A 13,412-nucleotide genomic window follows, 5' to 3' on the forward strand; every position below is an offset into this window, starting at 1 on the left:
TTCCTTTCTAGTATTCTTTTTGCTTTACTCTGCTGATTATTCATAATTGTTCTGCTCCAGTTTCTCTGGACTCTACTACACTACAACGTTGGCTGGTTGGTTGGTTGGTTGGTTGTGAGCTGTGACATTTGGAGCGAGTGGATTGATTCAGGAGAACGATGATGATATATGTTACAGCCAGCTGCAGTAATCGAAACACCAAAAATGCGAAAACGACGTCGATTTTATCTTATCATTGGTCCGTCAAGTCCAGACACGTGTAGAAGATACTACTCTTTACGCTGTCTTCACTCAATACGCAATACTCGATGCTCAATCCCCCGCACCACACGCACACATATTGCCCATATTTCAGACTCTTCTGTTTTCCTTCTTATACACTACCTGGTTTGGTTTGCACTTTGCAGCAGTAGTAAGTAGTATTTGCGTATTCAGAAGAAGAATTGGTGGTGTTTGTACGTGTATCCTCCCTCAAATTTGGAAAATTGAATTTGTCTGCTCTAGTCACTCTAGACTCTAGACGAGTAGTCTCCTTCCTAATCCCCAAATTCATCAAGTTAGATTACTATACGAGGGAGTAGTATATTAGTGTTAGTATTTACTTTATTTTATTTAAGAGTAGATTAGTATAATCCTACTCCTAAATAACAAGGCACGACAGTAGTCACTCTCTAGTCTAGTTAAATGCTGCTCACCCTCTTCGTTTCGGCGACCAAACTCGCCGGATTGTTAGTCACTGTTACCGTGGCTGCCAACGCCGTCTCTTATCGTCGCTTCCGTAATAAGAACCTCATGCCTATCCCTTCTCCCATCGACGAAGCCTCCGACATCCTTGCCGTCTTCAACATCAACCCCTCCTCCTCCTCCTCTGATGATCACGGTAATTCAAAAAAAAAAAAAAAAAAACCGTTTCTTTATTCTGCTTAATTTGGCTGGCTCAGTCATGATTCGTTGTATTTTCCTTTCAATCAATGTACTTGTTCTGAGCTTAGCTATTTCATAAGTTGAACAATTAGCGAGGTGGATAAGCGCCATGCTAGTTTCAATTTCCATTTTTTCAAGTAACAAGCAATGCATGCGCCCTTTTTGAATATCAGCTGACTGTGCTTATGCCTGTGAGTTTCATCAAGTTTCAGATGTTCTACAAAATAATAGTCAATCGTTGCCTTTAAAAAGTCATTACTTGATTGTTGTGGGCGGTTGTAAATTTTTCCTTGGAAATGGATTCTAATTGACTTTGAATTATAGTGATCATCTGTATGTACCGAAGAATTAGGTCCGGGAATCATTATTTTGTTGGTTGTGCATTGGATGCTCTCAAGCTCCCTTCTCTTATTATTTGATGAGGCTGTGGAAAGTAGTATCTTCTATAAGATGTCCTTTTTCCCTCCCTCATTTCTTTTTTCATGTTTTTTTTTTCTGGGTTAGAAGGTGAGAAAGGATTCTTTTTCGGGTTGGCAACAGCACCGGCACATGTTGAAGACAGACTTAATGATGCTTGGCTTGAGTTTGCAGAGAAAAGTCCTTGTGACAAGTTAGAACCTCAGCATAACCCCCTGCCAGCTGATGTGCTAGTTGGTTCTGCTTCCAGTGATGGGGGATCTCAGCCAGCTTCCTTACCTCCTAAAGAAGCTGATAGGACCATAAAGAGAAAGAAGCCACTTAAGATAGCTATGGAAGCAAAACTTAGAGGATTTGAGAAGTATGAAGAATTTGAAGAACCTGTAACCCCCGAAGAATGCCATCATAACGTTGCTGCCTGGCACAATGTCCCAAACCCGTAAGTATATATACCTGTTCCCTAACCTTTTAGAGCTATAGGAGATGCGTTGGTATAATCACACAAAGTTTGCTTCAAGACGGACGAGAAAGTATTGCGTGTAATTGAACAAAATGTTATTAACCTGAAAAATCTAGTTGGCAAAAGGATTTTGTAGCGGGCATTGCGAGTAATAACATCAAGGATCCTGAGCGTGACTTTTATAGAATTCTCGTATTACACTTTGCAAGTTATCAAATGTTTGATTTACTTCCAGGGAAGAAAGATTGAGGTTTTGGTCTGATCCTGATACAGAATTGAAATTAGCTAAGGATACTGGTGTACAAGTGTTTCGCATGGGAATAGATTGGACAAGGATTATGCCGGAGGAGCCAGTGACTGGACTCAAAGAAACTGTAAGTAAATGAGGGACATATTATAACAAAAATTCTGGATTTATCTGTAGCTTGTGTAGCGTATTTTGGGTCCACTAGGAACACAACTATAAATCTGGAAATATAATATGTTAGCAAATTCCTTTTTGCTATCTTTAGAGTCATATGAAGGCAAACCAGCATACAGCCAATTCGGGGGAATGTTAGTATTTCAAGTAATTAAAAATATGGAGACTTTCTTTTGATAAATACTAGTGAAGATACTTCATGATATGTCTTCTAGGTCAACTACGCAGCATTAGAACGATATAGATGGATCATCAATAGAGTTCGGTCATATGGGATGAAAGTGATGCTAACATTGTTTCACCACTCCTTGCCACCATGGGCAGGAGACTATGGCGGGTGGAAGCTAGAAAAGACTGTAGACTATTTCATGCAATTTACGAGGTCAGTATCCTGTAATTCTTGATACACGAGGTTCTAGTAAACATGTCTATGCCATTTAAGTTGTAGCCTAGCATTCACCAATCACCATCATTTTGCCCCTCCAAATTGTATGCTGATATGTCAGAACAACTTGCATGGGCCAGGATTCCTGTATGTCTTGTTTCATTGCTCTATTCTAGTTATTAGCTGGATCTATAAGAAATCATACATGCAATCTAATATTGAATTTGTTAAGAAATCATTTCAATTAGCTTGTATAAAGTATATGGCTAAGTAACTTTTGACTTGACTGGACTTTATTCATCATAAGATTTTTTTTTTCAGAAACTGCATGAGGGTTCACGTGCTTCTGGCTCGACGATCTTGTTCTATCTGTTTTGCAGGCTTGTTGTTGACAGTGTTTCGGATATTGTGGACTACTGGGTAACATTTAACGAGCCGCACGTCTTTTGTATGCTTACTTATTGTGCTGGTGCTTGGCCTGGTGGTAATCCTGATATGCTGGAGGTTGCCACTTCTGCTCTACCCACTGGCGTCTTCAACCAAGCCATGCATTGGATAACCACTGCACATCTAAAAGCATACGATTACATACATGAAAAAAGGTTGTCTTTCATGCTTTAGAGATGAATGTCTCATTTACTATTTGGAAAAATTTGGTTTATATCAGTATTTTCTACTTTGTCTTTTAGAATGGCCTTTGTATATTTCTGTAAAATGTGCATGCATGCTTTTACATGCATCAGTAATTTTCTTTGTGTGTTTGAAGCACGTAGTTGCAAACACGTTGACAAATCTTGTATAGCAAAGATAAGAGGCCAACTTTCAGACCTAAGTTTTGAGGTCAATCTTATTGCACCTAATTTATTTCACTGATAACAAATAAATGTGCATTTTAGGTTTAACAAAAATGGAAAGATTGGTAGTTTTGTAACACCATTCATAACATCTTTCTCCATCTTCATTCCCTGGTCTCTTTCTCATTCGCTGTCTTTGTCTTTTAAGAGCAAAGATACCACTTGCATTTACTCATAGGCCCGGCTAACAGATTTTAAATGCATTTCTACTGCTTATATATAAATCTTCTTGTTTGTTTGCCTGCTAAATTTGCAGTCTGATGGTGAAACCCTTTTTCTTTGATTCCTTTCTCTTTTTCCCTTTTTCCTTTGTTCTTGGAGACTGGGCTTGGAGATAATTAGGCTTGTGAATTTTAAGTGATGTTACATTACTTGCTTTTGCACTCATCCTGTCAAATGGATAACAAAGCCTTTACACAAATGTACTTTGCGTGAATTAAGTCTGTGAATGGATAACAAACCCTTTACACATGACTTGCTTTTGCACTCATCCTGTCAAAAGGATAACAAACCCTTTACACAAATGTACTTTGTGTGAATTAAGTTTGTGAATGGCATATGCTTTGATAGAATATTCTATTCTGAGGAGGAGGTAAGGAGCTTCAAGGTGACTGGCTTAACTATAACACATAATCTTTCTCTAGACCTGTGGGGTTTTCTAAAAGGAGAACCTTAAGCATGGATTGTGAAATAGTATTCTAAAAGGAGAACCTTAAGCATGGATTGTGAAATAGTATCTTGATCTTAAAGCATCTATCTGCCAGTTTTTATTTGTAATGTCTACTATCCTTTGTCTTACAAACGTCTCTGGTCATTTGTCCACAGTACAATATCATGTGCAATTGTTGGAGTGGCACACCACGTCTCATTTATGCGTCCATATGGCCTATTTGACATCCCTGCAGTTAAGGTCGCAAGTTCATTGACGTTGTTTCCTTTCCTGGATAGCATTTGTGACAAGCTGGATTATATAGGGATAAATTACTATGGACAGGTATAAAGCTCTTGAAACATATTAATTTACATTATATTATTCCCCTACCTTTTTTGAAATCACCAAACCTGAAAATCTGAATTGTCTGGAATTTTCCAGGAAGTGGTTTCAGGTACTGGACTGAAGTTGGTTGAAACTGATGAATACAGTGAATCTGGTCGCGGGGTTTATCCTGACGGGTTATACCGTGTGCTTGTTCAGTTCCATGAAAGATACAAGCATCTTAAACTACCCTTTGTCATTACTGAAAATGGTGTTTCCGATGAGACTGATTTGATCAGACACCCATACTTGTTAGAACATCTACTAGCAGTATATGCTGCCATGACCATGGTTTGAGCTCTAAATCCCTCAAATATTATTGACTGGGCCCTACTCTCTTAAAGTATTTATTCTAGCCTGTCTTCCTTTTCATAAAGGGTGTTCCCGTCCTTGGTTACCTGTTTTGGACCATTTCTGACAACTGGGAATGGGCTGATGGATATGGGCCAAAATTTGGGCTTGTAGCAGTAGATCGGTCGAACAACCTTAAAAGGATTCCACGCCCCTCTTATAATTTGTTTTCCAGAGTAACAACTCCTTTGCTGCTTCTTTGGCTGGTCCTTTTATTACCTTGTCTTGTTGCAGATGCTGTAGCTGGTAATCTTTATTTCAGGTGGTGAAATCTGGCAAAGTTACACGAGAAGACAGGGAGCGGTCATGGAATGGTCTTCAAATGGCTGCTAAGGAAAAAAAGACTAGGCCATTTTATCGGGCTGTTAACAAACGTGGCTTGATGTATGCTGGTAATACATTGCATTCATTTCTTGCTATTAAATGACTGGTGTCATCTTTATGTCAAGCTACGAGTGCAAAACTTTTTCTCGAGGCCATTACAATAGAATGGGCCTAGTTCTTTTATTCTCCTTAGACATCTGATGGTTTTGACAGCAGTTATAAAAGGAATAGACATTATTTGTGGATGTTGGAAATGATTGTCCACAAAGTCCTTTGGGGTTGAAAAGGGCTCCTGGCGGAGATTTTGTCAACATAAATCCGAAAGTACTGGATTGTCAATTGACATGCAGTGCTATTCTTTTAAACTATACTTAGGAGGAGTACATGCACCATATACTAGTTCATATGGATGAATATAATTACTCAATTATGCATCTACATATTGTGTTGCTCTGCAGCTCTTGTAATTCGCTTCTCATGCATGGCCACTCTAGCTCTGTTTCCAAGTATTATAAACTTGGGAAAAGATTACGAATACGTACTGATTGCTTCAGTTATTGTTTGATTGACTTCATCTTAATAGGAAGTCTTGATCAACCCATAAGACGGCTTTATGTTGAGCGAGATTGGCGATTTGGGCACTATGAAATGGAGGGGCTCCAGGACCCTTTGAGCCGCTTCTCACGATACATTCTCCAACCTTTCTACAACAAAAGAAAAGCAAAATCTCAGGCAGATAGTGGTGAATTGGTTCTTGAGCCGCTGAACTTGGTGGTATAATTGTTTCTTTTTGCCTATTGTCCAGACATGTAGCTGAGCAATTTCAGCAAAAAGCATGAGAAAAGGTATCTGTTTTAACACCTTGCTTTCATTGTTAGTAGTCTGCTAGTAATTTGCTAGAGTTTACAGAAGTCTGGAGTTGTTCCTTCGAGCATCTACTCTCCAAGATATGTCGCCATTTGAGTTGTCAACTCGGGGACCTTCTAAACTAAAGCCTCAATTCCACCTTCAGTACCATGTTAAACTAGTTATGTAAATGCTACTTGTGATACTTTCAGAACCTGGTAAAATCGGAGAGATTCTTTGCTTTGTACCTACTAACTGAGCCTTGGGACTGATTTATGCTTATAATAGATCATTGGCAGGTTAATGAGGATCTGGGGGGTTTCTGAATTGTCTAGGGTTTGGCATCATCATATCTTTTGATATCTAGTTGCATGGGTGTTTCCCGTGTGATTAAAAATGTTTGTGGTTCTTGCTGATATTTTCTTTTGTTGCAGATTAAAGTTACTTGAGCTTCTTTTACAATGGAATAGAGACCGAATCGTAGTCCATATTGAAGGCAGTGTCCTTCATTTCTTGGGTTTCGTACCTAATAAATATGGATTATGTCCATTGTGAGTCTAAACAAAGCAAAGCAGATACGAGATCTTATAACACACGACTGCCCCCCTCGCCGTTTATGTCTCAAAGATTGATTCTAGATTCCGGTGTTGTAGCATAAAGCATAGAAAGCACGCTATCATGTATGGGAATGAAATGCTCTGTTTAAGCAAATAGATTATTTTACAAGCTTGGCACTATTTTGTTATGATAACTACTTTTTTATGATATTTAATGTTGATTCTTCTATAAGTTATAATCCTAGTGCCAAATGAAATGTAGGCACAAGTTTTCCTCTGTCCCTCTTTCCTCCTCTTTTTTGCTCCTTCCAATCAGCTCATTTTGTACGATGGAGGGTGGGGATCTTGATTTTGGTTGGCTGATATTTCCATGCATATAGGAAGAGTTGGCTACAAATGAGGAGAAATGTGGTTAAAATTACTTTTGTAGTCTTGAAAGAGAGATATTAACAATACCAAGTGCCAACATCAAAGAAAATGCATGCATTTGTCCCTAGTATCGAACATCAGTCGGTCTGCTGCTATAATAATCTTCTTATTTCCTATAAAACATTAGGCTCTCTGTATATCTGATATCCCCAATATTTGTACTGTCACGTATCGATGAACTAACAGAGCTTAGAAAACGGAAACGGTAGTCACAGACAAACAAATGAAGGCAAGTGAGGTGATTTATCGCTCGCTGGCATTGGGACGACGCCTCTTCAACGTCAAGTGCCTCATTTCTACCCTACTCACTAACTAGTCCCTTTCCAACCTTCTTTTCTCCTAATAAGATAAAAATTTGATGCTTAATCCATAGAATGAAGAATAATTGAGTTGATTTTTGAGGAAGGGTCGGTCGAAGTGAAATTCATTATAAATTTCATGCCATTTCTATGTTATGTGGATAATTTAACCCCTTCCATGTTTCTGTTCTATTTTGCTTTTCTCCTTCACGTGGTTACTAACTCGCAAATGTTTAGCTGAATATGCACAAAGCCTGAAAGAAGAATAAAGAAAGGTGCATTAGTTGCATTTCAATCCGATTCAGATACACTTTCACGGAGTATCAAGTTGAGGATGAAGTGTCAGCAACATACACACACGATATTTCTTTGCTTAGTTTGCCTACACTCCAAGTCCAGAATTTACAACCACAATTCAGGTTGCTCCCTCCCTCCCTCCCTCCCTCCCTCCCTCTTAAGTTATATATAGTCCATTTTAGCAACAAGGACCATAGATTGAAAGAACCAACAATAATATGTAATAATGACATCCAGATGGAAAAAAGAGCACAATGGAAAGATTATGGAGTGTTTGCTAGTGTGATCTATGTTGTTAAGATGGTTGGATAATCAACAACCATCTTTTGTGGTCTAATGACAAGAACTGAAAGCTTTCATCAAGATTTTTGGGGTCCATCTTTCTCCTTTCTGCTTTCAGACTCGCTTTGCCTTTTGTCTACGGCCGGTTGTTCTTTTGTGGAACGGTGATGTTACTTAATTGGTCTAGGATGTGCGGCAAAGGGAGCGGATGTTTGGTTTGGGAAGGGTAGTCTAGGATTATCATCCCGAGATTTAGGTGATGTCATCATTTTGAGTGTTTCTTGTTGCTAAAAATATTAAGATAAGGGGGGTATGTGTAATTTTTAAAACTTAAGAGAAGGTAAGCTAAATTATTCATGAATATATATATATAACTTTTTAATTTTTTAGGCAAACAACTATTGTTTTGATTTTTATTCATATGGTGCCTCAAAATCACTTGCGCAAAACATACGTCAATTCATTTTCCCTAAACAGAATAATCTGAGCATTTATGCTAATTCACCAGATAAAAGTCCAAGGACCTTCATATAATTCATCCCTTTCAAGGGACATGAGTAACCCATAATAATAAAACGGAACTTCAACCAATTGTTTTGGCTATATTGAAAAAGTAAACTAGTCCCACTTGTTTTATTTGTTAATTTTGATCCACTATTTGGATCGAAGGAAGTGAATGAAAGAAAACGAGAAAATTTTAGTGGAAAAGAAAGAGAAGTAGAGATTCTTGTCATCTTGTTTGGATTAAAATGCGTAAAGAAAAGAAAGGAAACATTAAAGGAAAGAAAATTATTATACATTGCTTACGTTTTTAATCTACTCGCAAGTTAGATCTGTCAAAACTCAACTCCAACTCGATCAACACCGAGTCCAAATCGAGCTTGAGTCAAATAGACCAAAGATACATTCCATTCAGCTCGTCTTGAGCATTAGAATTTTAATTGATGAGCACACAGAACTTTTTAAGAAAGTTTTAAGATTTTAGTTAATTTTAGTTTCCTTTCCTTTCGTTTTTATCCATTTTTATTTAGACCTAAATCATGCTTATCGGAAAAAAGAAAAAACATTATCCCTCCCTTTCTTTCCTAAAAAATCAATCCAAACATAAAAAAACGTTATCCTACTATTTTCTTTCCTTTCTTTCCTATTCTCTCAAAACAAACCGTGCCAAAGTTAAGTAATTCTGAGTCTCCATTCCCCAAAGAAAAAAAAAATCTTAGTATCCATATTAAGGCTCAAGACTCATAGGTGCTTAATCGCAGCCGTCCACTCAAAATCTCATTTCCATTTCGTTTAAATAAACAACAACAGCAATAATTATAATGAATTAATGACAAAAGCTTCTTTCTAAGTTCTAAAATATAAAATAATTTTCTCAATAATGTTTGACGGGCATAGTTTTTATTTGGGATAATTTCACAAACCTCCCCTGAGATTTTTAACAATTACAAAGAGCTCTCATCAGGTTGTAAAAATTATATATACCTTCCCTATTTTTACTATTTAGTAACAATATAGGTCCAACAAAATAGATTTTCACACAAAAATCTTAAATTACCCTTTTGTACAAAATTAAGAAAGAAAAATATAGTATATTCAATCTTTTTTTTCACATTTTACTCAAATCAACAAATCTAATCCCTAACAACCATCCAAGTGTAAATTCTAAAAACAAGTAGCTATTTAAAAGATCCCAAATTGTATATACAGTATCAATACTTGTCACATAAAAATAAGAAAAAAAAACACTGACAAACCCATTGACAACTGATTTTATACCCCAAAAATTAAATATCAATGCTCAAATATCTTTTAATGCAAGTTAATTCGATTTAGAACCACCATTACAACCTTCTTATGACCTTAAAAATATTAATATATCAAAAGTAGAGAATAAATTCTACCTCTACAATAAATTCATAATAAAAAATTTTTAATCCAATGAAAAAAATCCTTATATACTTATTGATATTTTATAAAAAATTTTCTTGATAACAAACAAAATATAACAAATTTCACATCTTTAGTTCTTTTTTCTATTTCAACCATCAATTTCATTACTTATTTTTCTATCACTACGAGTCTCTTCATTTCCTTCTAATTTGACACATAATCTGCTCCCTCTGTTGATTTTGTAATTTTAATTTAATAATATCCACAAAACTAAAGATAATAAAAAAAGGTTATATTAACTAGAAAAGAGAGGAACGAAAGTAGACAAAAGAGAGAAAAATAGATTTTCTTTTGGATTTTGTAAATTTATTGCCGTAATTTTAAAATTGTTTACCAAGTAGAAGGTATTATAGGAATTTTACTATGTAAGGAGAGGTAAGTGTAATTTTTTAAACCTGAGAGGAGCTAAGTAAAATTTTCAGAAACCTCCGACCTCCTTGAGGTTTCGCCACCGCTGTTCTATCCCCAACTGCTTCGGTATTTCTAATCCAGGACGTGGCAGCGGGTGGAAAAACTCTAATAACCCTGGCTACTGCCGGTAGCATTTTGATTGGCATAATTTGTGTTTCTACCGAGTTTTTTTTTCCTTCCTTCTTGCCTTTTACTGCCATTTTAAGGCTTTTGCACCAACAATCCTGTTATCGTGCCTTCACTTTCTTTTCTATCTGCTGCAATAAGGCTTGATAGATTGCCCACTTTCAAGATGCAAGCATTTGGGTAAGATTTTCATTCGCCCTTTCTTGTATTTTGTTCCTAGCTTCCAAGTCATTTAGAATCATGGATCAATCAAATCAAAGATTGGATTTTTTCCCGGATGATGTAATCCTCCAAATTCTTGCAAGATTGCCTGTAAAAGCCCTTACTAGGATCAAGTGCGTGTGCAAATTGTGGTATCAATTAGCCTCTGGTGATTATTTTCGGCATGTTCACAATGAACTTTCTATCAGAAACCCTATGGTACTTGTGGAGGTCACTGATACCTCGTCAGAATCAAGATCAAGTTTGATTTGTGTCGATAATTTAAGAGGCGTTTATGAGTTTTCCTTGGATTTTATCAAGGCTAGAGTCAAGGTTAGAGCATCTTGTAATGGTTTGTTGTGTTGCTCTAGTATACCTGATAAAGGGGTTTATTATGTCTGTAATCCAATGACTAGAGAATATAAAATGCTTCCCAGGAGTAGGGAAAGGCCTGTTACTAGATTTTACCCAGATGGTGAAGCTACGCTTGTTGGCTTAGCTTGCAATTTGCTGACACATAACTATAATGTTGTGTTGGCGGGTTATCATCGACCTTTTGGACACAGACCCGAAAGGACTTTTATTTGTTTGGTCTATGATTCGGAGTCAAATAAGTGGAGAAAGTTTGTTTCTTTGCAAGATGATCATTTTACGCATATGAATAGGAATCAGGTTGTGTTTATTAATGGCTCCTTGCACTGGTTGACGGGGAGTTGCACTTGTTTGCTCGTTTTGGATTTGGAATGTGACATGTGGAGGAGAATTTTATTGCCAAATGAGGTGAATTGCGCTGTTGGGAACCGTGTCTACTTGTTGGAGTCAGAAGGATGCTTGTCTGTGATTCAAATATCAGAGGCTTGGATGAATATCTGGGTAATGAAAGACTATGAGAGGGAAGAATGGCATATGGTTGATAAAGTCAGTCTCCGATGTATCAGAGGGATGGTTCCAGGCATTTTTCCAATAAGTCAGACGGGTGAATATGTTTTTTTGGCAACACATAAGCAGGTTTTGGTCTACCAGCTCAAGAACAAAGTGTGGAAGGAGATGTACTCTGTGAAGAACAGCTCCACACTGCCATTATGGTTCTCTGCTCATGCCTTTAGAAGCACTATTTTTTCGTGCCATTAAGGCGTGCATGTGGCTGCTTATTTGCTTGCAGAGAACTATTGTATATAGTGCCCCATTTGGTCTATTAATGGGCTTCTGTTAAGCAAATAAAAGAATGCAACTAGCTTTTGTTGTATGGTTCATGGACGTGTCTTAGATGAACTATCATCTTAATTGGTTTTTGTTTTACCTGCAGTATGATCAGTTGGTTGATGATTATTTCCAATCCCCTACCTGGTTTGGCAACTCCAATTCTGCTGTTGGGTCTGGTTTCCTGTTGTTCAAGCCTCTCATCACTTGTATGACCAGTCAACCGTCGCGACCTATTGTCACATTCGAGTATTTAAATCTCTTTTCATTTGCTTGCTCCAGCCTGTAATATAATTTTTTTTTTCTAATTGGTCTTTCTTTCATGGTTGATGGGAATTGAATCGACTACATACTACTCAAGTTCTCAATATTGAGCTGCTTTTGGGCCATCAAGTCATCATTTCCTTGTGCAGTGTTCAGCCAGCTGACTGACTAGTTAATAGAAGTTTACATATTAATGTGTCGGTAAAGCTGCTTCAGACGCATAAAGAAAATTAATTGGTCAGCTTATCAGTTGTTTTGTGCACTTTTCAAGTGTTTGATGTTGCCGTATGCTCTGGTGGGCTGATAGTGATAAAGAAGTCGTTTCTGGCTTTGTTGGAAAGAGTTCGACAGGAAAAAGATGCATGCAGTTTGTGGTTGTAGCTAAGGATGAGAGTCTTTGCGGTGCGTCTAAAGCATAAATAGTGTGCGAAATTTAACATCACATCAGGATGTTGTAGTGAAACTGGTCTTTGTATTGGACTCATTGTGATGTATGTTCTGGATCTGGGCTGCTGGTTTACTGTGAAAGCACCAATGCGTTGCATTCAGGACACTCGATATGAAATGCCGGCATCAAGTGCAACAGTTCTTCGTTTAGAAATTGATTTGCTGAGGAAAGAAGTGTTGCCTATCTATTCCATGGCTTTGGCTGAGGATGGATTGCATGTCTACGGTTTCATGCTTAACTACTGTTGTCGTTCCTGTTGTTTTTCCTTTTTAACGACTTCATGATTGTTCTCAGAAGTCAGAACTAATCAAGAATAAAATGCAACTAAATGTTTCTGCTGTGAAAAAGCCATTGCTAATTTGGTTTCTTTTTTATTTTGAAAATGTCCACTCTGTTAATTCGACTAAATTTGTCTTGGATCCACCATCATCATGTATCTGCATGCTTCAATTTTCCCATCTCACTGGAGACAACTTTTCAGTTTTGCTACCCTTTCTTCTTTCAAGTACAACATACTAGACTAAAGATGAAAGGAAGGCAGCGACCCATATAAGACAGTATTGAAAATGAACTCGCAAATAACAAATACTACTTCAATTCGTTCAATGTATTCCAGTTGAAAGCATCTCTGGAACATCTGCGCTCAATCCATTAGATAATTGAGCGAGTGGTTCAAAACTTTTACTTAACTGGTAACCAGCGATTAAGATGCTAGGCTACAATAATAAAACTAAACCACTCATCTGTCGCGTTTGGATCAAGAATTTCAGTGTTGAAATTGCTAGGTACAACTGGATGGTTAGTTATGCACTTATGCCAAATGACAAAAGGCGAGATTAACCCAATAAAACAAAAAAGGGATACTATTACTAGCAAGATATGTATATATTTTTTGTGAAAAAGAGTAAATTGTTTTGAACAAAACTC

At 37.2% G+C, this 13,412-nt stretch overlaps 2 protein-coding genes across 2 annotated transcripts; both read left to right on the forward strand.

Moving 5' to 3' along the window:
- Positions 1-348: 348 nt before the first annotated feature.
- Positions 349-6,817, forward strand: LOC113766884 (beta-glucosidase-like SFR2, chloroplastic). The gene is made up of 11 exons (XM_027311049.1): positions 349-880; positions 1,429-1,780; positions 2,037-2,175; positions 2,438-2,604; positions 2,988-3,209; positions 4,287-4,455; positions 4,555-4,788; positions 4,875-5,024; positions 5,111-5,240; positions 5,756-6,017; positions 6,453-6,817. Exons 1-10 carry the CDS (start codon positions 685-687, stop codon positions 5,950-5,952), a joined length of 1,956 nt encoding a protein of 651 aa, XP_027166850.1. The 5' UTR covers positions 349-684; the 3' UTR covers positions 5,953-6,017; positions 6,453-6,817.
- Positions 6,818-10,277: 3,460 nt separating this feature from the next.
- On the forward strand, positions 10,278-12,843 carry LOC113767066 (F-box protein At5g49610). Its single transcript, XM_027311238.1, has one exon. It carries the CDS (start codon positions 10,613-10,615, stop codon positions 11,702-11,704), a length of 1,092 nt encoding a protein of 363 aa, XP_027167039.1. The 5' UTR covers positions 10,278-10,612; the 3' UTR covers positions 11,705-12,843.
- Positions 12,844-13,412: the final 569 nt, after the last annotated feature.

Source organism: Coffea eugenioides, chromosome 3, assembly GCF_003713205.1.
Source record: "Coffea eugenioides isolate CCC68of chromosome 3, Ceug_1.0, whole genome shotgun sequence".
In the NCBI taxonomy this organism is placed as follows: domain Eukaryota; kingdom Viridiplantae; phylum Streptophyta; class Magnoliopsida; order Gentianales; family Rubiaceae; genus Coffea; species Coffea eugenioides.

Excerpts from the sequence above, each read along its gene's own strand:
- LOC113766884 (XM_027311049.1), top strand. The coding sequence starts at position 685 with ATGCTGCTCACCCTCTTCGTTTCGGCGACCAAACTCGCCGGATTGTTA. Across the intron at positions 2,176-2,437 it reads TGACTGGACTCAAAGAAACT|GTCAACTACGCAGCATTAGA; the intron begins GTAAGTAAATGA and ends TATGTCTTCTAG. Across the intron at positions 2,605-2,987 it reads TATTTCATGCAATTTACGAG|GCTTGTTGTTGACAGTGTTT; the intron begins GTCAGTATCCTG and ends TCTGTTTTGCAG.
- LOC113767066 (XM_027311238.1), top strand. The coding sequence starts at position 10,613 with ATGGATCAATCAAATCAAAGATTGGATTTTTTCCCGGATGATGTAATC.